Raw genomic sequence first — 23,273 nt, forward strand, 5'->3', positions numbered from 1 at the left:
TAATTAAACAGCAGTAACAAGCTTGGCATTACCAGTCATGCCTGAGCACACTGCAAATTCCAATGATACTTACAAGAGCAAATGTGCTGCCTTCTGGGTCTCTCTGCTAATATTTAGAAGGCTGACTGCTGTGTCCTGAGCCCAGTCAGTACAAGGTATAATTAGAAAAGCTGCTTGAATAGTGTTGTTATAAAAGTGATGTTAAAATAATGGTGTGGAAGGAAAAGCCAGGGCCGTATGTTTCTGGGGTGTGTGTGCTACACTGGGCACCATGCCCAGTGTGCTGCAGTGATACATTTTAGGCAGCCTCTGCTGAGGGAAATTAGCATCTTTGTGCTGTACACCAGGTACACCATGTTCTTCAGATGCAAGGGGAGAGACATATTTAAAATCATCCAATAGAACATTTTCCAATTTTTATTTATCAACAGTCGTCTATGTGTATTCCTTCAGAATGAAATATTTATCTGTAGACACATGCACACAGAATGTGAGAGTGCCAATGTATTATTTATCACTGCTTCCCTCCCGTAGCTTATAAATAACTCATGGAACCTGGCTGCCCAGCAGACCCTCTGGACAGCTACCTAAAACATCTCCAGCTGCCACACCTGCCAGCCCCAGGCAGAGCATCCCCTGCCTCCAGGCCCTGCCAAGGAGGGGGCTGGCAGAGGGTGGCAATGCAGGGTGGCATTGGCCTCACTGTCAGATGCCTCCTCACACACCCCTGCAAGTCCTGCTGGCTCTGCATGTGGTGACTGGTGCAGGTCACGGCTCCCCAACCCACAGACTGGGTGATGGAATCCAGGAGCCAAAGGAAACGTGGCAGGGTCACTGCTGCTCTCCCATGGAGGGAGCACAGAGGGATGGGGCTGCTAGCTCTTGACTTAGCCACCTAGAAGGGAAACTGAGGCAGCCCTAGCAGTGTGCCAAACGTGCTGTGCTGGTCTCTGTGGAAACGTTGTCATGTCACTGCAGATGTCAGATGATGAGAGCTGTTGTGTGAATATCACATCCCCAGCCCCCACAGCATGGGATACGTGACCGTTAGAGATGAGAGCTGTGACTGAGTAAAATGCCCTGTTCTTGAGGGAAGGCTTGGATGGTGGCCACTCAATGAACTCTTGGAATGGAGGGCTGGAGCCTCTGGCAGCAATGCAATGGGCAGCAAACTGGGGAGGGGTAAGGCTTGGGGTCTCTGGAGATCTCTGGGTGCAAATCAGGTCCCCATGGTGCTGATCTTGGACACTATTTGAAAGGTACTGTGGGTGAACAAGAGCAGATGGGCATCAGACAGTTTATGGCTTTGCACATATAACTCTCATTTCAATCATGTAAAAAGAAAGTAATTACCCTTCTGCTGAGCTCTAACAACTCCTTTATCCAGTGCTTAAGATGGACACAGATAAAACAGACACCAGGGAGCTTTTTTGCTTCCCCTGTAGAGTGACTACAGAGAAATCAGTGTTGCTGCAGGAGCCTGAGGCCATGAGCTGGAGCAGGTTACAGGGATCAGGCTGTCCCTGCTGCACTGCAGGAGCAGGTCGGGGTCTGCTGTGGAAAGAAGAGGAGAGGATCCCTTCAGCCAGTCTAGGCAGGAGCTATGGAGCTCATGCATCTTGCAGGTAGTGCTAATACAGTGCACAGCTCTTACTCCCTGGAACAGCATGAGTCAGAGCAGGGGAGCAATTACACAGAACCTAAAAAGAATTAGAAAGCACAGTATTAATAACTCGGAATTACACTAAATTACTTCATAAGTGAATTATCCTCCCTACATTACCTGCTGAGAGGAGGAGCATCCCTGCATTCTCTGCAGAGAGAGAAGAAGGATGGATGGATGGATGGATGGATGGATGGATGGATGGATGGATGGATAGGAGAATGGCTTTCTGGACTTCGACCCTCCAGAGCTGCAGGTCGCCATGCTGTGCAGAATTGCTGGTGAGCACTGCTCACATGGGCAAGGGCTCCCTTTGATCATTGATAATCAGTGGCCACTTGGGAAATGAAGTTCAGCTTAGCACAGAGATCCTGCACAGCAGCCAAGAGCATGGATCTGGCTGCATGGCAGGAGGAACTGAGTAGATTGCAATTACCTTTGCTGTCCCATATCCAGGGCTCACCAACCACCTCGCTCCTGGCTGAGGCCAGGGCTTCTCCAAGAGCCACCTGCCACTGGATGAAGGAGGATCTGGGATGACTTGGGGGACAGCACTCTACAGCCAGCTCAGAGTGGCAGCAGCCCCAGGGTATATAGAGGACTGGGAATGGGGCTGGACTGGCCTCAGGTCTCATTGTTGCAGTATCCCATGCCCCACAGAGTCCAGTGATAGTGTGCAGCCCATGGCTGAGCAGGACATGATGATACCAGTAAGTTTCCAGCTGGCACTGCTGAACACTGGCATTCTCCCAGCTGGAGGCAGCGACAGAGCTCATTCCCTTCCCAGGGTCACATCTCCAAACAGAAAGAGAAACACTATCCTGGCAGCTCTGCATGCTGGATTTGCTCAGGCAGGCAGAGCCCCAGGGGAGGTTAATGTGCCTGCAATGTTTGCAGAACCAAAGATGTTTTCACTCCATCCCAGCTGAGCAAAATTCAGCGCTCATCAGACAAAGGTGCTGCAGGCCCTCAAAGAAGGGCCTGGTGCTGGTGAGCCAAGGGAAGGTGAGACCAGGCAGGAGCCAGCTGCTGGGATGCTGCAGAGAGTCAGCAGCATTCATCAGTCTCTCGAGAGCATCATCTAGCACGGAGCTATTTCTAGGCCAGGGCTGTTACTGGGAGGCATTGACTGTCAGGTACAGTGTGTCTCTCAGCTGGAGGTGTGCTCCTTGGAACAGCCACAGTCTTGGGAACAGACACACAGCGTCCTTTGGGGGCTCGCTGGCTTTTGGCTTCAGTCCACTTGAAAGCCCAGCTCCCCATGTGCATTTTAACAAGGTTCACACATTCCAGGTTTCTAGGGCAAGCGAGGGCTCTCATTCCATGCTGTACTCAGCAGCTCTGCATAGAGGCAGCCCATGTAAGCAAGTAAGGTGAGAGGCTGAAAGTGGTTCAATTTTGCAACAATAGCTGAGAACAAAGCACAGATTTTGCCATTTAAAACTGGGACAAAACAAAGAGGAGGATTTTTGTGGGATTATTTTTTCTGTTTTCCTCCTAGCACCCAGTAGACTTCTGTGAGTTGAATCAAATGTAAGGTGTCAGCGGCCTTTGCCTCATGGAGCATTCCCATTTGCATCTGAATGACAAAGGCAGGATGAGGCAGCAGCACCTGGGGAGGGAAGGAATCAGAAGAGGGGAAGGAGAGGGACTTCAGATTGGGTTTGCTCTCCTGACCTGGGCTCTTTCTGATATCTGCTGCTGGTTCCTCTCAGCACTATCTATTTTTGAGCACATCCAGCTCATGTCTGGGCCTGGGGTACCTAGGGATGACATCAGGACAAGTAATTATTCCTGACTGACCTCTCCTAGTCACTTTTCTTCTCCTTCCACCTTGGATTGACTTGCAGAGCATCTCTTCACCTCGACAAAGAGTATTTTTATGTTACAAGGCTGAAAGTCATCATCACCATTACGGTTCTTAAAACAACCCGACAAAATGAGCTCATAAAAGCTCGTCTTGCTTAATGCATCTGTGGGCCGTTAGCTCACCTTACCCTGGGAATAAAGGCAAGCCCTGAGGCTGAGCCAGGTCCTCTCTAAACTGACCCCCAAACAAGAGAGGAGAGCTCGCCCATGCCCAGGCAGGGCACCTGAATAGGAAACCAAACACAATCACTGCCACCTCAATCACCCACTGCCACATTCCCTATAGACACAACACAGTCCATTGCAGGCTCGGAGCCATTTCCCTCCTCACAGTGTGGATTTTAAATCACCCCACAACCTCCTCCTCAAACCTGACGAGCTGAAGCCACTGCAGGTCATGTTGTGCAATTTGCTGTTGCAAGACAAAGAAAACAAGTTCTTCTTTTTCACAATTACCAAACTACTTCATCAAGCAATTTCCCTGCCTCTGTGCTTTGGTTTCAGTTAGCAGTATTCCTCAGGGAGGGAAGGTCTCATTGTACTCCAGTGCCTTACTGATGGCTCTGTCATTAAAGGCAATTGTGAAAAGTTGCTGAAATACTGTGACTTCAGTAGAACATCTTCTGTGCCTTGCTCTGAGCTGAACCTGGTCAAGGCTTGCAGGGATTGCAGGCAGGTGATGTCTGGAGAGGCTGCCTCTTCCCCCGGGACAAACCACGTCTGCCTGTCTCAGTGTGGCTCTTGCCAGGGGCTTTGCCCCTGCATGTGATAACCCTGGTCCTGATAAAACAGCTCCTGCTGGGGTCCCAGCACAGCCCCAGGTACTTGGTGAGGCTTGGCACTTGCCTGGGAGAGAGAATGTCACCTCAGCTTTGGGAAGAGGGCAGGGAGTGCTGTCCCCACAGCACACAGATGTGGCAGGGGAACCTCAAGCCCCCATACAAGACAACTTACTGTGGCAGCTGCTCAGGACTGGGGTGTCCTGTCACCCCATGATGGCACGGTGGGAGCAGCAGGGCTGCCCACAGTGCAGCAGGCACAACTCAGCTGCACCCAGCCAGGGGCCACAGATTTCTTTCCCATCACACATGGCAGGCACTGACACCAGGGCTGTTCTGGCTGGCAGATGCTCCCAGTGGGCTGCACCGTGCCAGGGGCAGACGGGCCAGCCCACCACCACCAGCTTTCAGGACCGAGCCATGATGGGCTGTGGAGTCTGTGTCCCTCCTGCTGCCTTTGCCACGCTTCAGGGCTGCCCTGCTGGTGCTTTCCTAGGGAGGGGGACAGCAGCAGGACCAGACATGGGAGCTTCCATATCAGCTCTTTTGCAGTGCAAGGGCAGCAGCCCCTATTTCATGAGGGCAAGACCCTGGGCCTTGGCTCACTGCAGCTCAGCTGCCAGTCCTGTGAAGCCCCGTGGCCCCAGGGAACCCATGGGGGTGCCCAGGCTCCTGTCTGGCCACAGCTCTGCTCCAGCCCCTTCAAACTTCCTGCGTTTGTTACACTTGAGTTATTTGGGGGAAGTAGGGTGTTGTTATGTCTTCAGCTCAGCATCTATTTAGAGAAGGATAATACCATTGTGAGGGAGGACAATGAGAATATGAAATGCCTAAAATTCTCTGTCTCTCACTATTTTGACTAATTTTTTTTTCCTCTTTTTTCTTCAAATGGGTATTTCCTTGGAAAATGACACGGAGATATGATGGACTGGTCAAGTGGAATAAAGCATGTACCAAGCCCACAAAAACGAGCTCAGACTGATCTCAGCTGTGGCCCTAGTGCAGGAGCTGTAGTCTGCACGGAGGCAGAACAAGGGAAGGTCAGGGTACAAAAGAGAAGAGATGAACCATGCAGGAGATGACTGCCCTAGGAGACCTCAGTGCAGAGGACAGCAGCCACCCCCTCCTGCCACTTTCCCAGGGCTATGTTTAGCTCCTGGTTTGCTTGGGGAACCCAGATGAGCACCTGGAACGTCTTAATGTCATTGTCCCACCAGAGCTGGCTTTAGTAGACTTTTTTTCCCTTTGCAGGATATAACTAATTGGTCCTGACATTAGGGAGAGTCATGTTGGTTCCTAAAATAGCCTTCTGCAGAGCTTTACTTACAGAAGTGCTTTGGGAGCACATGAGTGCAAGTGTACATGAAACTGCTTTCACAGGGAGGCTGCACGGCCGTGGAGTGCACCTGAGTTCAGGTCCCATCCCAAGTGCTGGAAGTCCAGACTGGGGAGCAGAAATAATGAACATCGATGGTCTGACTGATGAACCTTATCTCTAGGCCAGCCCAGAGGTGCAATAAGGACTCTCAGTCTTACTATGGCTGCACAACGCCCTTGCAATACCCTTTGCCTGTAGTGGTCCTTGCTCCTCTGCCTCTCTGGTGGCAGCCTGATTTCCTTGGTGTTTCTCTCTTTGGTAACAGCAGTGAGAGCTGTGAAGAGGCAGGGATTCAGCTTACTTCAAAGCAGCAGTAACCAAAATATCTTTATGGGATTGTGCTGGGAGTCCAAACAGAGAGAATGCAGATCTCACAGTGACTACCAGCTCCAGCAGACCCTGGTGGACCTCAAGTCTCCTGCACAGCTGGACCATGCTGTATGCTCTGCTGGAAATCTGCTGAGCCAGCAGTGCAGCCAGAGGGTTTTAGCAGCAAAGTCATGCATGGGGAATAACTGCTGTACCAGTGCATGTGGGATAACTGCTATACTGGTGCATGTAAACGGATGTACAGCATGATAACTGCTGTATACTGGATAACTGCTGTACTGGTGTATGTGGGATAACTACTGCATTAGTGCAGGGACTCCCCTCCTTGCCATGCAGAGCCTTTGCATTACAAGATACTCTCTAAAGCCTGGGCATTGCTTAAGAAAGTAAAATTAGATCAGAGCAGCACTAAAGATAAGCGGCTCAGTTCTCAACCCACAGCTTGCCGGAGCACTGTGGCAGGACAGTGAAACCTGCAAGGATAGTGGCAGACTGCCCTGAGGGGGCCTGAACTCATACACCTGCCCCAGTCCTGCTTTGATCAGAGCTGGATGTGTGGAGGTATTGGGGATGCCTGAGGGGACACTGGGACATGGGGTGGAGCTGCTGCTGCTGAGCCAAGGGCAGAGCAGTGTAGAGACCTGTGTGTTGTGTGCTGCATCTCAAATGAAGGCAGATGCTGGGAAGGACTTCCCATGGCCCTGGGAGCTCCTCAGGCATCTGTGCACGCTGGAAGTAGCACATACTCAGCTCTCTGTGGCTGCATCCTCCCCTTGCTCATTTGCCTCCTGGCCACAGTTCTTGTTGTTGCTGGGGCCCTGGCAAGACACCTTTTGGTCAGGCTCTGCTGGGACCCCCAGAGAAGGCAGTGGGCAGGGCACAGACCCCAGAACCTGCCTCTGCTGCTGAGAAATATCCATTTCTTCCCAGTGAGCAAAGGCAGGAGCAGGCTGCAGGGCAAACATGGTCTTGCCATGTTCAGAAGCCATCACTAACACTCAGCTTTGATTAGCTGGTGCAAAAGAACCATCCTGCCCAGCAGCTGCCTAGGTCTGGCTCTCTGTTTGCACTGGTCTCATCTCCTGGGCCACCACGAACATGGATGGAGCTACTTCTGGCGGCCCTCAACCACAGACTGGGCAAAGAAAGTGTGGGTCTCCCTGCTCAGAAAGAAATATTTCCAGACTATTTGCCTCCACTTCCAGCAGAGGAGATGATATTTTTACACCCAAGTGGGCTAGTTTCAGACAATCATATTGCTGATCCTGGAGGTGAAGTTACAATCCCTGTGCCAGGCAGAGGGGAATGAGGCTTCCCAATGCCCAAAACAAGGTACTGGGGAAATACCACATCCTTACCTGTAGTTCCTGCTGCTTGGTTCAATGTCCCCATGGACTTGTTTTAAGCAGAAGAATGAGAAGTCACTGGTAGGAAATGCAGGCAGCTGCATTCACACTTGACTCTATTGTTTCATAAGTATTAGCAGAGAGATTGAAAATGTAATTATGATAATTAAGCTAAATTGCAATCTTCCTACAGGAGCTACCAAATTATTTATATCAACTTTTCATCCTAATTCCATTAACTATTCCCTGCCCAGTGGAGGAAGAACCCTGACTGCTCTGGGCTGCCTGCACTGTGCTCCAGTGCAGGCAATCCTCAATGGCATCTGTGAAACAGCAGCAAGTGGCAGTTCTTACTCAGCAGGAAATTGGGATGGGAAAAGAGCTTGTGAGAAACAGTGGTGCCAAGGGCAGAGCACTTTGGGGGCAAAGAGCCACAATATGAGGGGAGAGCCAGAGGGAAGTGTGCAGGACTGGGAAAGGCAGTGCCCAGCAGCAGTCAGTGCTGGCTGGAAAGGGCAGAGCAATGCTGGGCAGATGCTCAGTGGGGCTGGACTTGGGCACTGCCTCTCCTGTCCCTTGGGGCTGAGGATGTACCTCCCACTGTGATCTATGGAGCTGAAGTGAGCACAAATCCCAGTGTGGGGTGCCCACTGAAGGGGCATGGCACGGCCAGGCCAGCCTGGTGCAGAGCCTGGCTCTGCACAAAGACCCAGCAGCAGCAGCTTTGGTGCTGCTGCTTTGCCAGCTCCCTCCAGGAACACTGTCAGCTCTAATTAATGTCACAGTTCAGCTTGTTCATGCATCCGAGCAGACTGCATGCAACTTCACAGAGCTGCGGGAGGAGCCATGAATCCCATCCAGAGCCTTTTCCTTGTGTCCCCCCTGCCCGCCTGTGCCAGGGCAGCAGGGATTTCCAGACCCAGATGTGACACTAAGCATGTCACCCCTCTTAGTGGGGTGGCAGCAGGACCAGCGGCATGAGGCAGGCTGGCCAGCTGCCCTCCATTTCAGAGCAGGACAATAAGGGAGGAGGCAAAGCCCTTTACTGTGACCAGCTCTCCGGGGTCCCTCCCACAGAGTAGAGAACATATGTTTGAGGACATATGCCCCTATTTGGGGCATAGGGACAGATGATGTATACCATGATGTACCACCCAAGACATCTGGGCAGTGCCATGAAAGCTGAAATGCCTACAGCTAGCAAACCCTGACCTTCATCAGTCCTGGGCTGTCTTGTTCCAGACTTTGCCCAGTTCCTACCATCAAATGGACTTGATTTAAGCCCACAGATGGGAGCTGTGCTCTGGCTTACCACGTCTGAGCATGCAGAATATTTCCCAGCTTGGGAAAAAGCATTCTGCAGCCTTTCTCCCACCTCCACCCCCCAGCAGCAGCACGGACCAGGGTTGGATCTTGGAGGGTGCTGGACAGCTGCAGCCTGGAGCTCAGCTCCTTCCAGAACTGCGTGGTCGAGCCAAGGGCTGGATTAGGACCTTGTCCTTCATTATATAACTGTTTCTCTGAGTGTTTTCATAGCACTCAGCCCTCCCACCAGGCAGAGTCCCCACTGGCAAGGGGGAATGTCATGGTTTTCTGAATGCATAGCTTTGATTTCCTGCTGGGCTGTAGCAGTAGACAATTCTGCTCCCCCCAGCTCATGCACCTTGCCAGGCATTAACCAAGATTCAGGCCCCTACAGGGCACCAGGCAGCAAGCTGCAGATGTCATCTTGTCTAGGGCGGGTGATGGAGATGTGGCGAGAAGCAGAACGTCGGAGGCCAGGCCGGTTCAGTTCCTCCATGGGGCTCTTTGAGCCCCGCAGATGAACCGACCTGGCCTGGCCTCTGGGACCCCACGCTGTCCCTGCGCTGCCCTGGCTGCCTGCCCTCACATTCCTGTCCTTGCACATCATCTCCTTCCAGCTGCTGAGGAAAACAGCCCCTGCTGCTACCAGCGGCTGGGGTGAGGAGGGGGAGACGCCTTCACAGCACATGAGCTCTGCGGGAGCTGGGGCTGCTGCTGACCTTGGAAATGCAGGGCTTTTTTCTTCCCAGCTCCAGGAGAAGCAGGAGGCGAGGCATAGCCGGCTGGCACTGCACCCTCCTTCCAGCACACCAGTTTTCTTCATCATCAGTGGGACCCTGCCCACCCTCACCCAAGAAAACCAGGGGCTGTGCAGTGCTGTCACCCACAATCCCTTGGAGAGTTTGACAGTAGGTTGTCTGCCCTGTACCTTTCCCCTCTTGAAAACTGGGGATCTTTTCCCCACTGAATAATGTGTGATGGCCAAGAATTGGGCAATGGGCCAATTGTGATGCCTTGGGCATGAGTAACAACAGTGGGACAGGTCAACTGCTCTTCTCCAACACAGCGCCAAGGAGGAAATCCTGACGCCTTCCTGCTTCTCTGAGATTCACAGTGTGTGTGCTGAAGGTGACTTGGAACTGTCCCAGGGTTGTACTTGATACTGAGTATTGCCTGTAGCTCCCCAAAAGGAAGAGGTTTTCACCACTCACCTGGTGCCATTCAGCAAGATTTCACTCCAAGAGTCCAAAGCAGCCCCTCAGCCAGCAGCTCCCACATCATCCCCCCATTCAGGCAAACTGGATGTGCCCTGTGCAAGGCACATCTCCAAACTAAACTGCAAATAATTCTGAATCTAAATCAGTGCTACAATCTAGGCTAAAAGTCATTTCAGGACTTGGTTCATTCCACTTGACCACTGGCTAATTTTTATGGTTGCACATCATATTTTTTCCTGTTGTGGATGAGGAAGACCTAAAGGTGGGAGAAGGACAAGAGAAAAACAAGAAGTAGTACATGGGATCCTGCCAACACTTCCACATTTGTGTGGTCCCCCCTCAGCCTCATTTGCAGTCAATAAATAGTATTAGCAAAAAGGGCTCTTTTCCCCTTAATCTCTTCATATTCTGTGAGCCATCATTGTTGCCTGGAATAATCACATGCTCTATTTAGCCATAACACACTCAGGGAACCTCAGGCACCTGGTGCAGCTCGTAAGCTGACTTGCCAAAGCATCAGCTCCATGTGTCGGGCTCAGAGCAGGATCATTGCCTTTCCTAGTGTTGTGTTGTTTGTTATAGGTATTTTCTGGCCAATTCATCACACTGCCTGCTGGGTCAGAGAGGTGTGAAGCTCAGCATTCTACCTTGCTGTGCTGGAAACCTTGGCTGGCCCACTATGAGCCTGGGCAAGGCAGTGATTTGCACTGGGGCAGATAGCAATGCTTGACATGTAATTCTGCAAACACATTTCCCGCATTTTACTTCTTCCCCCACAGTTCAAACCTACTGGCAGAGATACTGGGCTGCCTCTGCTTTCCCTTTGCCTGCCTGTCCTTGGGAAAGCAGCGGTGGGATGAGGCTGCTGGCTCCTGGGGAGCAGTTTCAGAGCCTGTGCTGTTCTTTGCGCAGCCCTCAAGCCTCCGCTGCGTCAGGGGCTGATTCACCATCCCCAGCTGTAAGGCTGAGTTAGTGCTGATGGATGGAGCCTGATCAGGATGGAGCCTGATGGACAGGGAACGTCTCTGCCAACAGCCCGAGCAGGGGCAGTGCCACGCTCCGTAGGACACGGTCAGTGGGCAGCAGCCCTGTCACCGAGCAGAGACTATAGGACAGTTTGTCCTCTACATATGGGAACAGGCCTTTCCCAAATCCCTGCTGCACCTCCCCACACCAGCCCATCAGCCAGCAGTAGGCTTTTCAGCTTAGCAAGCATCTACTTGTTTAAAAGGGATAAAACAGCAGCAGCTCAGCCTTTTACTCAAATCTTTTGGAGAGAAAGTCTCGCTCTCTCCTCCTCTCCTTTCTCTAGGAAGATGTTCCTTCAAACTTGCTGTATGGAAAATAAAATTACCTTCTTCTCCTCACATGCACTTGTTCTCATTTGCAGGCCCAGGCATGCTGCTATGGGGAGGGCAGGGCAGCTAAACACACGTGAATAACCTCACACCAGCACTGCAGATGTACATATGACATTTTTTTCTACGGTTCTAGTACCAAAATATCCCGGGCACAAAGGGATTTGGACTCTACGGCTAATGATCTACGCAGTCCTCTAAGGAAACTGCACAGTAGCCCTGCTAATGGCTTCAAGGGGAAACGCTTCAGGCCCTGGCTGCTGTTACTGCTGCTCAGGGAATTGTGCTTTTAGCTCTGGCATGCGATAAAAACCTTTTCTCACTGTTGCAGATATGATGGCTCTTCTGGAGAGAGGAAAGGCATTGACTAAGCTCAGGCCATTAACTACCTTTAAGCACACACGGAGGAGGACACAAAGCAAACACCTCCCGGTCATTCAACACCCGAGGTTAGTTAATTAACCCCCGCGACTCCCCCGGCGTGCCCTCTCTGCTCCCCAGGTCTTGCTCCCTGCTCCAAGCACTGCCTGCTCCCTCTGCCCCGGGAGAGAGCAGCAGTGACAGAGAGCTCTGGGCATAGACCGGGGGCACTCAGCCCAGGGCGCTGAAGGTTCCCTGCTGCCAGCCAGGCAGTCTGGCAAGCCCCATCTTGGGGAAAGCACTTTGGGATAAGCTCTCCTGGTGTTTCATTTCCCCTTCGTGCCCCTTCTCTGGAAAAGGCAAAGGGAGCTTTGTCTGAGGAAAAGCAGCAAGACACACTATTTCTTTAGCAAGGTGTGTCTCTGCAGTGCCGGCCTTAGTGTGCTCAAATCCAGCAGTGCCACCGTCACCTGCTGCATCTCGCTGCCCATCACAAGGCAAGAAGGTGCCTGGGCAAGAAGGTGCCCTCTACCCATCGCCCCTTCCCATGAAAGTCACACTACGGTGCCTTCCTCCTCTGACTGATTCATACTGAGACAATGGCCTCGCTGGTGTGATGGCAGATTTTGCAATGGGTTTTAATGAGGTATTTACAAGTTCCAATGCAGGCTCCTTGCACAAGGAGTGTGGCCGGGCCCTGGCAGCTGGTTGGGCTTTTCATTGACATTCCTGCGACTCCACCGATTGCAGCACAGGCACAGTGGAAAACATTTAGACATCAGAAATGCCAGATTAATTATCTCTTAATTGATACCTCCACTTGGGGACAAATGAAACCGGAACATCTCTCCTGCCCTGGGAGCCTGCCACTTACAGATTTACAGCTAAAAATACCGCGGCAGTCCCGTGGCTAATCAACTTCACTGCTTACCCTGGGTGAGGTTATAAAATTGTCTCAGGCTGGCACGGCGAACGAGGGACCAGCTGCAGCATCTGGATGCAGATGGCATTAACACTGTGCAGTTTCCCCAGTGCCCAGGCGAGGGGCACCTCACCTCTGGGCAGTCTCAGGGCCCCCACAGTTGGGTTTCTCCAGACTAGGATTCAGCCAGAGTGCACTTTCTTGCCCATAATTACGGGCTGCGGAGAGAAAAACCTCATCCCTGTGCCTTTTAAGAGTCCTTATGCGCCCAGTGTTTCCCTGTAGTGTAACATTTCCAGCGAGCTTGGGAATCACGCTTGATGCTTGAAACAGCCTTTTTGTGCAGTGCTCTCCTGCACCTACAACACTTCCCAAGGGATCTCCACCCCAGCTCCTTACAGGAATCCACACAGAGGCCAAATTGCCACAGTGACCTCAGTTTAAGTTACCGTCATCTTTATTTTCTTCACATATGTGCAAACAGAGGAGATCGCAATGGTGGTGTTCTTAAAAATAACAAAATGTATTTGCATACATTTCCCTATGTACAGGTGAACAGCCACAAAGTAGTCTTCTTTTGCACAGCAAAAGATCTAGAGCATTGAGACCAGGGACAGGACCGGGGCCCAAAAAAAAAGGTCTAACTTAAAAACAATAATAAAAAAAAACCCCTTCACAACAGTGCAAACCTCTTGGACACGACAGCACGATGGAGTGACTTTAATGGAGAAAACGGTGGGGGGGCCTCTCGGATGTGAGATTTCTGACTGTAAACAAGGCGCAACACCTCCCTCCCGCCGCCCTCCCCGGGGAAAGCTATTCCAGGAATTTGGCAGATCTTCAAGGGCTGAGCCGGAGGTAAACAGCCCGCGGCCGCCTCCCCTCCTCGGGCCGCGGCGAGTTGGGGTCTGGCTCCGGCGGCCACCGACACGGGAGGGGCGGCTGCTCGCCGGGATGCTGCGGGACGCAGAGGCACCGCGGGGAACCAGCGGGACCGCGAATTCCCCGAGGGGCCTCGGAGGGGTCCGGTGCGCCCCGGTGGGGCCGTGCACGCCCGGAAAGGACGGTGCACTTCAGGAGAGGCCGGAGGGAACCCGGTGCGCCCCTGCGGCGCCGCTCACGCCCGGAAGGGACCGTGCATTCCCGGAGGGAAATCGGTGCGCCCCGCTGGGGCCGTGCACTCCCGGCAGGGACCGTGAACTCCCGAGGGGGTCAGAAAGAACTCGGTGCGCCCCGGCGGGGCCGTGCATTCCCGAAGGGAACCCGGTGCGCCTCGGCGGCACCGCGCACGCCCGTATGGGCTCGAGTGAGCGTTCAGCCGGTCTCGGGGTCGCCGGGGGGCGGCTGCTCGGCGTCGCTGCCGGGCGGGGCGGCCCCGTCTGTGCCGCCGCTCTCCAGGGAGGACTCGCTGCCCGTGCTTTCCCCAGAAAGCAGGCGGCGGACGCGCAGGTCGGCGCGCAGCGAGCGCAGGTCGTTTCCCAGGCTGAGCTCGCCCAGGTCGCGGAGGAGCTGGCCCAGCTCTGGGCTCTCGCCGCGGCCGGTGCTGGGGCGCAGCAGCTCGCCCTCGGGCTCGCCCAGCGCTTCCAGGATGTCTTCGCAGTCGCAGTGCATGGCCCGCTCTTCCTGCTCCTCGCCCAGTAGGTCCTCTGTGATGGAGCCCAGCTTGGGCGCGCTGCGGCTCCGCTCTACCGGCGGCTTGTAGCAGCACTGCCCGTTGAGCAGCTTCCGCAGAGGCACCAGCGGGATGCTCTGCTCGCCCACCAGCTGCTGCTGCTGGTGCCGCGCGTCGTCCCGCTTCTTCAGCCGGCGGAACTCGGCCAGTGCTGTGGCCGAAGTCTGGTAGAGCAGCAGGGCCATGGCCTTCGCCTTCTCGGGCTTGGAGACTAGCACGGCGTGGCAGCGCAGCATCACCGCCTTGTGCTTCAGCTCGTGGCGGTAGATCCAGGCGAAGACACGGGGCAGGCGAGGGTCGGCCACGCAGTAGGTGACCCGGTGCAGCAGGTAGAGGTGGCCGGGCCGGCGCAGCCCCTTGTCCTCGGCGTGGGCCATACGGATGCCCTGCGCGCTGATAGTCAGCTTCATCTTGGTGCCCTGCCGGCCCGCCTCGCTCTTGCTCCAAATCTTGCAGACGGCCAGGTCGGTGCAGCCCTCACCTTTGGACTGGATGGTAGTGGCGTTGCCTAGGTAGAGCACGGTATACGTGGGGTCTTCGCTGGTGACGCGAAATTTCCGCCGCTTGGAGCGGAACATGCTGCCCACGCGGTGCAGGGCGCTCTCGGGGCAGGCGCGGGCCAGCGAGGTGAGGGCCGAGTAGTGCACGCTCACCGCGTACCCCTTGGGCTTGCTCTGCCGCCGCGCCTCGCCCGCCGCCAGCTCCACCTTGCTCCGCTTCCAGGGCAGCATGGCCCCGCGGAGCCGCGGCTAGGCGCCGCGCCGACGGCTCCGGGCGCGGGGGGGCATGCCACGGCGGCGGCGGCTGGGCTGCCCGCCCGCCTCACATCCTTGCGGGCGCCGGGCCGCCGCGGCCGTAGATATAGGCGGGCGCCGCGCTCCGCGGGCGCGGAGAGGGGAGGCCCCGCGCACCGAGGGCGGAGCGCCCGCTGCCCGGGCCCGCCGAGCCGGCGGCTCGCTGCTCGCCGCCCGCCCGCCGCCGCCGCTCTGCGCCGCCCGCCGCGGCGCCCCGGCCCCGGCCCCGGCCCCAGCCCCAGCCCCGGCCCTGTCGCGCCGTGGGGCGGGCAGGGGCGGGCACGGGGCGGTGCCAGCCCTGCCGGGCGGCCCCTGTCCCCTCCCCGCTCGCAGCGGAGCGCGGCCTCCAGCGGGGGACACTCGCCGGTGCCGCCGCAGCGCGGGAGAGCGGGGACCCCCGTGCGCCCCGTCCCGCCCCGCCTCTCTGCCCACGGCCATGTGCGGAGAGCGGGTGCCATCGCGCTCTCCTGCAGCTTTCGTCAGCACGGGCGGGGAGAATGGAGAGGGCACCCTGGGGGATCCGTCTGCCCCCAAATCCCCTTAAACTGCTAAAAATCCCAAGGCCGCTGCGGGACCCCACGCTCTGGGAGATCCCACGGCCAGGAGAGCCCCAACCTCAGCTGCCGGCCCCGCCAGGGTGTGCCATGGATACATTCTGCTCTTGCAACATGATCTTTCCTTTGGTTTGGGTAGTCCATCTCCGAGACCTGAAGGGCCTGCAGCAAATACTAGTTATTATGTATGAGTAATCCTTTGCTCTTTATTTATATGCAGCAGCTGAAGAACAAGAAGCTGTCTTGTAATTTCTTGTTGGGGTTGCTGAGTACACTCACAGACATAATGAGAAAGTTGGTCTCTGTGTTGTTACGATAGCTTCTTGTGTCATGTGTCAGATCCTTGCCAGAAAGAGCAGAAATTCCAGTGTTGCAGATAATGGTGCTTCATCAGGGTTTGGATAAATGCTCGACAAAAGGGGGGCAATACATATTCGTTTAGTAAAATATGTACACCACTTGCCTAAACTATTTGACAAATAATTTCTAGAGTTTGGATCAATTAAACCAGTATGTAGTTATCGTTGTTATTATAAATATTACTATTATTACATCATGCCATCTAGCAGATTATTTGGGAATTGCAAGTAATCACAGTGACCAGCATGAAACTATTAAAAAGCACTTGCCCATTTGCTTTTATTTCCAAAATCCCCCCCACTGGAGGGCAGCGTGGTCAGCACTATCCCTTGAGAGTGCCCAGCTCTCCCAGGGGACACCTGGTTTCCAGAGGCCTGTGGTAGGTGTGGGTCAATAACATGCTGCATTTCCTGTCTTCAGCAGCTCTAGCACAGCAGTTTCACAACGTTAGGAAGGCTTTTGCTTGCCCTGAGAAGTGAATGTGTAAATGCTCCCATTTTCCAATGAGAAGACTTCAGCTGGAGAGATGCATGGGCTGGTTGTACACCCATCAGTGCACATGAGCTGTTGCATGGCTAGGGCTGGGGCAAACCAGCCAGGCCCCTCGAAGTGAATCCCAGCACCCACTGAGATGCACATTTGGGTTAAGCACTGTGCTGAACCAAGCCCTCTGCCTTTTCAACAAAACCACATTGGGACCTCACAGGAGGGCAGGTGAAGGGCTGAGGTCTTCCCCGGCCTCAGTGCCCAGCAGCAGCTGCTCTTGCGGGGGGGTCTCAGCTCTCAGCCCTGATGCAGGATGGGTGCCAGGCACCCACTGGGAGCCCCCACGGAGCTGTCGGTGTGGGGGGCAGGAGGGGCAATGTGCTATGCAGCAGCCTGTGGCAGACAGCTCCTGCCGGCCTGCAGGACCATCCCACTGCATGGCAGGGAAAGACTTTGGTTTGTACAGCTGATTCATCTCCACATAGCATTCAATGTACTTTTCTTTTGTCTTCTTTGTCTTGCAAGGTAAAACAGAAGATGCTGCTCTGCACATAAAATAAATCCAATGGCTTGAGGTGACACCCACGCATGGTGTGGCACTCCACGTGCCCGAAGATCTGCCTCCTCCCTCAAGGTGTTCTGCTGAACCACAGCTTCTCCGACCCACAGACCCACGCCTGCCCCGTGCTCAGCAGCTGCCACCTGCCTGAGCAGTGCCTGTGAGCTGCAAGGCCGAGAGCAGCCCCATCCGCTCCTCTGAGATGTGTGGGCACAGTCATCTCTCCATACGAGGGAATTGCTTTGCCAAAACCCTGCCTGCCTCCAGCTGTGGGCAGAGGAACCTGTTCTGAGCCTGGTGGCTCAGCAGGCAGGTGTTTGCTCCAGGTAGGATGGAGCAAGCAAGGAGGCCCACACACCTTCCTGCAGTGCTGCCTCTGGAGGGAGGTTAGAGCTGGGGGGCTGGTGCTGGTACTCAGACACTTCTGATAATGATTCCCACAGAGCTGTTTGCAGAGTCATGCTGGGCTCTGCCATCCCAATTGAAGTGATGTGCGTTCAGGAATATAGACTTCAAGTTTTCACAACGTGGCTTGAGCAGGCTGCTGTGTCCCGTGGCTCTCCAACAGTCATTGGGCATATTTTCTGCAAACCCCAGTGGTGTGTAAGGTGAGGTGGAGCTCTGACCCCTGTGTCTTCATCGTGGCATCCCCAGTCCCAAGGCAGCAGCACTGCCATTTCTGCATTGCAGTCTCAGGGTAAGGGTTTCCTTATCAGCATCTCAGAGACCGGCTGGGGACTCCAGAACTGGTGGCTAGGGAGCAGCAGCACTGCAGAATACCTGCCTGTGTACCACTTGGAAGTGCAGCAGCAGGGGAAGTGTTTTGTGGTCACAACCCTGCTCGAGAATGGAATCTGGCTTGCCAGTCAGTGTGCCAGACCATTGTAGCTTTCTTTGCTTCATTAATGGGCCCAGTTAATTCAGGACTAGCTCTTTCCTGCTATGTGGCAACTGCTTCAGTTCTGGGCACAGATGATTGCCACATGCTTCAGCAGCTGAAGAGCTGTTACAAATTGTTACATATTGTGGTGGTCTGTGACAGCAATTCCCACACAAAATGCTCTGAGTTCTGTGCTGGGCTGAGGAGCTGTGCCACAGTTTTTGGGTAAAGTCTGGCAGCCAGGAGCAGCCCAGTTAAGTTTGGGGCACCTGCTCCATGCTTGGGGCTGTTCCTGTGGATATCTGTATTTCATTGCCGGGAGGAGAAGCTGAGACACAGTGAGAGCAGAGCCTGCCCTGTGGGGCCAGGGCGTGCTGCTTGCTTCCCACTGAGCACGAGGCTCCCTCCTGGCCTTCAAGGCCAGCAGCACCCGTGATGTGTAGGACTTGCACGCTGGGGGCTTATCTGCATGGTGCTGTAGCCCGGGGGGAGTGCAACAGCCTGCTCTCTATTTATGCAATATCCCAGCAGCTGTTGAGCATCACCTGCCTTCCTGCACGCATGCAAATCCCAAGTGAGGCGTGGGAAAATCTGTAAGATACCATCTCTGCCCTGCGGCCCAGAGCCGGCAGCACAGCGAGTGCTGCACTTGGCCCTCGGCAGACCCCACTCCCTGCCACACTCCATCCCTCTCCTGCCTTGGCCACTCCAGTCTGTGCTGGAACCCATGGTCACACCCCACCACGAGCCCGTAGGTTCTGGGGTGCACGGTGTCTCTGGGGTGCAGACAGGCAGGCAGCTGTCCAGCACCTCTGCTGGAGGGAACTGCTGGGCTGCCCATGCTGGCTGCCCTGTGCAGAGTCACTGCAAACTGACATTTCACTATGTTCCAAAACAAAGTATTTCAGAATCTCTATATGCAACATGTCAAAGTTTTGACTCTTTGTTCCGAACTGGGACAAAGGAAATGCTGAACTGTCAGGTTTTTCCATGAGGTGGAAAGACTGAGTGGCTCCTGAGCCTCACAGGCCACCGGTGGTGGCAGGCAGGGTGCTATGGCCCCCAGCCCCGCCAGCTGACATTCAGGTCTGGCCAGCAGCAAGTCACCAGGAGTGCAGACAGCCTGAGACAAGTTGGCAGGGCAGGGGGCAGCATGACCTGCTCAGGGAGAAGGGTCCTTAACAGCCTTTAGTGGAAGCTGCATGCCACCCCTGCTGCCCTCCTGCCTCTGAAGGGGAGCAGCACCCCATCCTGCAGCAGGCGTGCCCTGGCAGGGCTCGGGGGGTCGGGGCTGGGAGCACAGGTGATGCCGAGCCATATGAAGACTGTAGGAGGTCCATGTATTGGCAGGCCTGGATCCCCTGGGGGCACGCAGGGTGATGCCAGTGCTGCTCGGGGTGCCGAAGCCCGGCCGTAGCCCTGGGGCCGGGGCTCTGCTGCTCGGCGGGGCCGTGCTGGTGTCGGCACACCTCTGCCGTTTGTTTTTCAGTCACCCACAGCGGCACACCCCGCTTCCTGCACAGGCCGCCCCGGCGTTTCCTGCACCCGCTGCTAAAATTAGAAGGGCAGCTGGTGTCCAAAGGAGCAGAGCCCTTCCTTGGGTGTCACGGCACCCTCGGGGGGGCTGGCTGGGTGGGCTGGTGCTGGACATCTGTCTTCATAGCATGCTGCCAGTCAAGGGGCACAGAGGTGGTGTTGGGGCAGCATCCTCTGCTCAACGCTGGATCCTGGGGACTGCCACCATGGGGCCGTGTGGAGGGGCAGCAGTGGGAAGCGCGGGTGAGACTTCCCAGCAGAGCTGACACAATGGGAGCTGCAGAAATCTCATCGGCTTCCCATCCAGTGCTCTGTGCCTTCAAAGAGACAGGCAGTTCTCTCTAATTAACTTGCCCCCACCCTGCCAGGCAAGGAGGTGATTTTATCTTCGTAGGGCTGGTGGAAGAAGGAGAGTCTAAAAAACTCACCCGAGGGCCCCAGCAGGGCTGGTGTCTTCTCAGGGCTCAGCTTTGGCACACAGCCCTGCTTCGGAGTTTCCTCAGCATGCTGCTTTTTCTAAAGAGGAGCAAGACCTTCACCAAAAGATGGGAACAAGCTCCCACTTTTCCTACAGTGCCAGTCCGCTTCTGAGTACAGCTGGAAAGAAGGATGTTCAATCAGCTGCAGTTGTGCACAGAGTAAAATTGTCTTGGTGTTCTTTCAGGGCTGCTGTGGGGAGGGTTTCTTAATGGGTCTGCTTGTCAGGCTGAGGCTGGCAGTACTGCTGAATTGAGCATTGTGAACCTACATGAATAATGAATAGCCATCACATGAATATTTTAGAGATACAGTCCTGAGATCTCCCAGTGCTTCCTTAAAGGAAAATGGAGGAAAAGTTGTGCAGAAAGAATGATGTTTTCTTTAGGCAAAAAAATGCACTCTTATCACTGGCTTTTGAAAAATAGCTGCTGCTGCTAAATAATTCTCAGGATATGCATCAAAAACTCGAGTGGTGGTTTGGCTCCAAGGCAGAAGACATTGGGAGAGAAGCCCAAGTCAATGATTACAATGTGCTGGAAGGGCAGTAGATTTTATTTTTGTCTATGCAATGATTTTGTGAGAATTCCCGAAGTTTGTCCACCTTCCAAAGAGCCAACAGTGCTAGGCACTCAGTGCTTTTCAAAGGAGTGGTGAGAGGTTTTGTGATGCACGGGGGTGCTTTCTCTCCCAGGACAACACCTCAGTCCAGCCCGAGTACCTCTGTTAAAGACATAAGTTGTACAAACAAAGCCCAGCAGCAAAAATTGTGTTCATTTTGCATGCTGTGGTAGCTACTGCACCATATAGGAATGGGCTGCAAATCAACAGGTTTATCACACTTGACAGCAACATGCCTCTCTCCTCTAAGCTCTCCTTGCCTGTCTGTGTTCTTGGCACGCACACTCTGGTGCCAAGGTGCCTCTGTGCAGCTCTTGTGACAGCATCTGTATCTCAGTGTCCCTTTTCACTGAGTATGATTAATCCACACATAAATGTCTTTTAGGAGCAGCAGGCTATTGTGTTCAGTAGTAGCACATCTTGCTCAGGTAGGCACAGTAGAGCAATGGGAGAGGGATGAGAAACATGGCAATTAGAAATATGCAATTACTACTCTAGCTCTGATGTTTTTGTCACTTGGATGAGCCAGTCTGCATCTCCTTTGGCACTGCTCTGCTCAACACGATCCTCACAGTGCTGCTGGCATAATCAGACAGAAATTATTCCTTGCTGTTATGAAGTACCCAGAAATGTATCTATTGCAAGGATGAAGGCAATTTGGGTATTGCTTAAGTAGGTCCCACAAAGGTGGTAGAAAATACCTGCAGTTAATTGTCCCTGAAGCACTTTGGTCTAGAAATGGGGAAAGGTGGAGGGGAAAAGAGCAATGTGGGATGTGGGAACAACATCCCAATCTAAATGCAGAGATCTTTGTTCTTCAGGTTACTCTCAAACCTCTCTGCCCCAGGATGGGTTGCAGGTGGTGGAGCAAGCCTCCTTTTCCCACTGCACCAGCACTTCTGCCTGTCCTTGAGTGTCTGTTTCCAGTTCATGCCACTGAACACAGCTCCAAGTGTCCCATGGAGGGCCACTGAGCTCTGCACTCTGTCCTGACAGAGTCCCCAGCCAAAGACCCCGGTGGTGCCAAGGCTGTGCTGCCAGGGCTGTGCCAATGGGATTATTAGAGCATTTTGCCTGTGGTTGGGCAGCCTGGGAATGGCACTGCACGTGCCTCAGCTGTGGGGTTAGAAGTGCTGCCAGACCCGAGGCGTGGGCATCGGCCAGGCTGGCTGGCTGCTCTGGCTGGTGATTATGCACTGTAGAGGGAAGGTAACTTTTAACTGAAGTACAAAAGAAAGACAATAATGAGTACTTATATTACTGCTTCAGTGCCCACATAAAGACTTGAAATGGTTTTATTAAAGATGACTTGATTAGAAATGATTTTACTAAATCTCTGCCTGCTGTCTGCAGCCCACCAGCCTTCCATTGAAGCACCTCACCTAAATGAAAAGGCAACTGCTGAGTCCCCTTTCATCTCTTTTATTTGCCTTTAGGAAGCAAAGGAGGGGCCAGACCAGGCTGGTGGTGGCGGCAGAGCCTGGGATGAGCATGGCAAAGGTTCAGACGTCCTTGGGAAATTTATGCCACACAGTTACTGTCTTTGAAAAGAAGAAAAGAAAAACTGTGTCTTCCTAATGAGCGTTTATCATGAGGAGACATCACAGAGGAAAAGAAAAAAGAAAGAAAAGAGAAAAGAGAAAAGATTGCTCCCGCCCAGGGGGTTTGTGCATGCTGCTGTGCTGTTGGTGGCCAGCTCCTGATGGAACAGCTTTGTCTGTTTTCCAGGGATTGGACAGGTTATTCTCCAGTTACAACTGATACACATTACAGAGTTGTAGTGAAAACTGTCTGGCCTTAACCCAACACGCATAAAGGAGAAATGCTTCATAAATCAGTTCAGTGAGCAAGTACAGGTCGAGTTGTTTATTAATTTAACCTTCTCTCCCGTCTTGACCTGGCCCAGCCACAATGGCTGCTGCCGAAATCCATTCAGTGGTTCCCTGCCTGGTCATGCAATGTCCTCCATCTGGCAAAGATGTCCAGACTCTGGCTAGATTTTGCGACCAGCCTCATAGTGTACCTCCCACAGCTGCATTCAGGATCCTGCTTTGCCACCATAATTCCTTGCATGCACTGTTTGCTCTATTGGGATGATGGACACTAGGGAAGGGGAACCTGCATTGGCCTGGGTGTGTTACAGGGTGCAGGGTCAGCCTCAGCCACGGGAGCTGGTGGCTTTCCCCAGAGGGAGACACAAACCCCAGCCCCCATGGCTAGCTGCCGGGCGGGGTTTTGCATGATGTGGTTTGATAGCATCTGCAGAAGGCCGAACCAGCAAGAGTAACTGGCACTGCCACGGGCTGGGCTGGTAGCCCTGCATGTCACCCCACTGCCAGGGCCTCCGGCTGCAGCACTGACCGTGGGGGGGAGTGAACCGTGTCCCCGAGCTCATTACTGGTGGGGCTGCTATGGGAGGGAGAGGCTTAGAACTGGGCCTGAGGTGGGGAGAGCCAGAGAGATGTGTGTCCATGATGAGCACCATACCGTGGGAGGGATGGAAAGATGGGTGGATAGATAGGTGGATGGATGGATGGACGATCACAGAACCAATTGGGTTGGAAAAGACCTCTGATATAGAGTCCAACACCATATCAACTAGACCATGGCACTAAGTGCCACATCCTTAAACAGCTCTAAGGACGGTGAATCCACGACCTCCCTGCGCAGTCCACTTCAACGTCTAATCACCCTTTCAGTGAGGAAATTCTTCCTAATGTCCAACCTAAACCTCGCCTTGTGCAGGCTCAGACTGTGTCCTATCGTCATGGGCTGGCTGGCTGGGGATGGCCGGTGTCGGTGCGGTG

General features: G+C 54.0%; 1 protein-coding gene and 1 long non-coding RNA gene across 3 annotated transcripts in view; one reads left to right on the forward strand and one right to left on the reverse strand.

Moving 5' to 3' along the window:
* LOC148222659 (uncharacterized) overlaps positions 1-23,267 on the forward strand; it is a 46,395-nt gene extending 23,128 nt beyond the window's left edge. For both annotated transcript variants that reach the window (XR_015805734.1, XR_015805735.1), the window contains exons 2-3: positions 16,919-17,560; positions 21,903-23,267. This is a non-coding gene — a long non-coding RNA (uncharacterized LOC148222659). The remainder of the gene's footprint in view (positions 1-16,918; positions 17,561-21,902) is intronic.
* Positions 12,949-15,158, reverse strand: FAM43A (family with sequence similarity 43 member A). The gene has a single exon (XM_014888831.2). The coding sequence runs from the start codon at positions 14,928-14,930 to the stop codon at positions 13,842-13,844; it is 1,089 nt and encodes a 362-aa protein (XP_014744317.1). The 5' UTR covers positions 14,931-15,158; the 3' UTR covers positions 12,949-13,841.
* Positions 23,268-23,273: the final 6 nt, after the last annotated feature.

This window comes from Sturnus vulgaris, chromosome 10, assembly GCF_052056855.1.
Source record: "Sturnus vulgaris isolate bStuVul1 chromosome 10, bStuVul1.hap1, whole genome shotgun sequence".
Taxonomy (NCBI): domain Eukaryota; kingdom Metazoa; phylum Chordata; class Aves; order Passeriformes; family Sturnidae; genus Sturnus; species Sturnus vulgaris.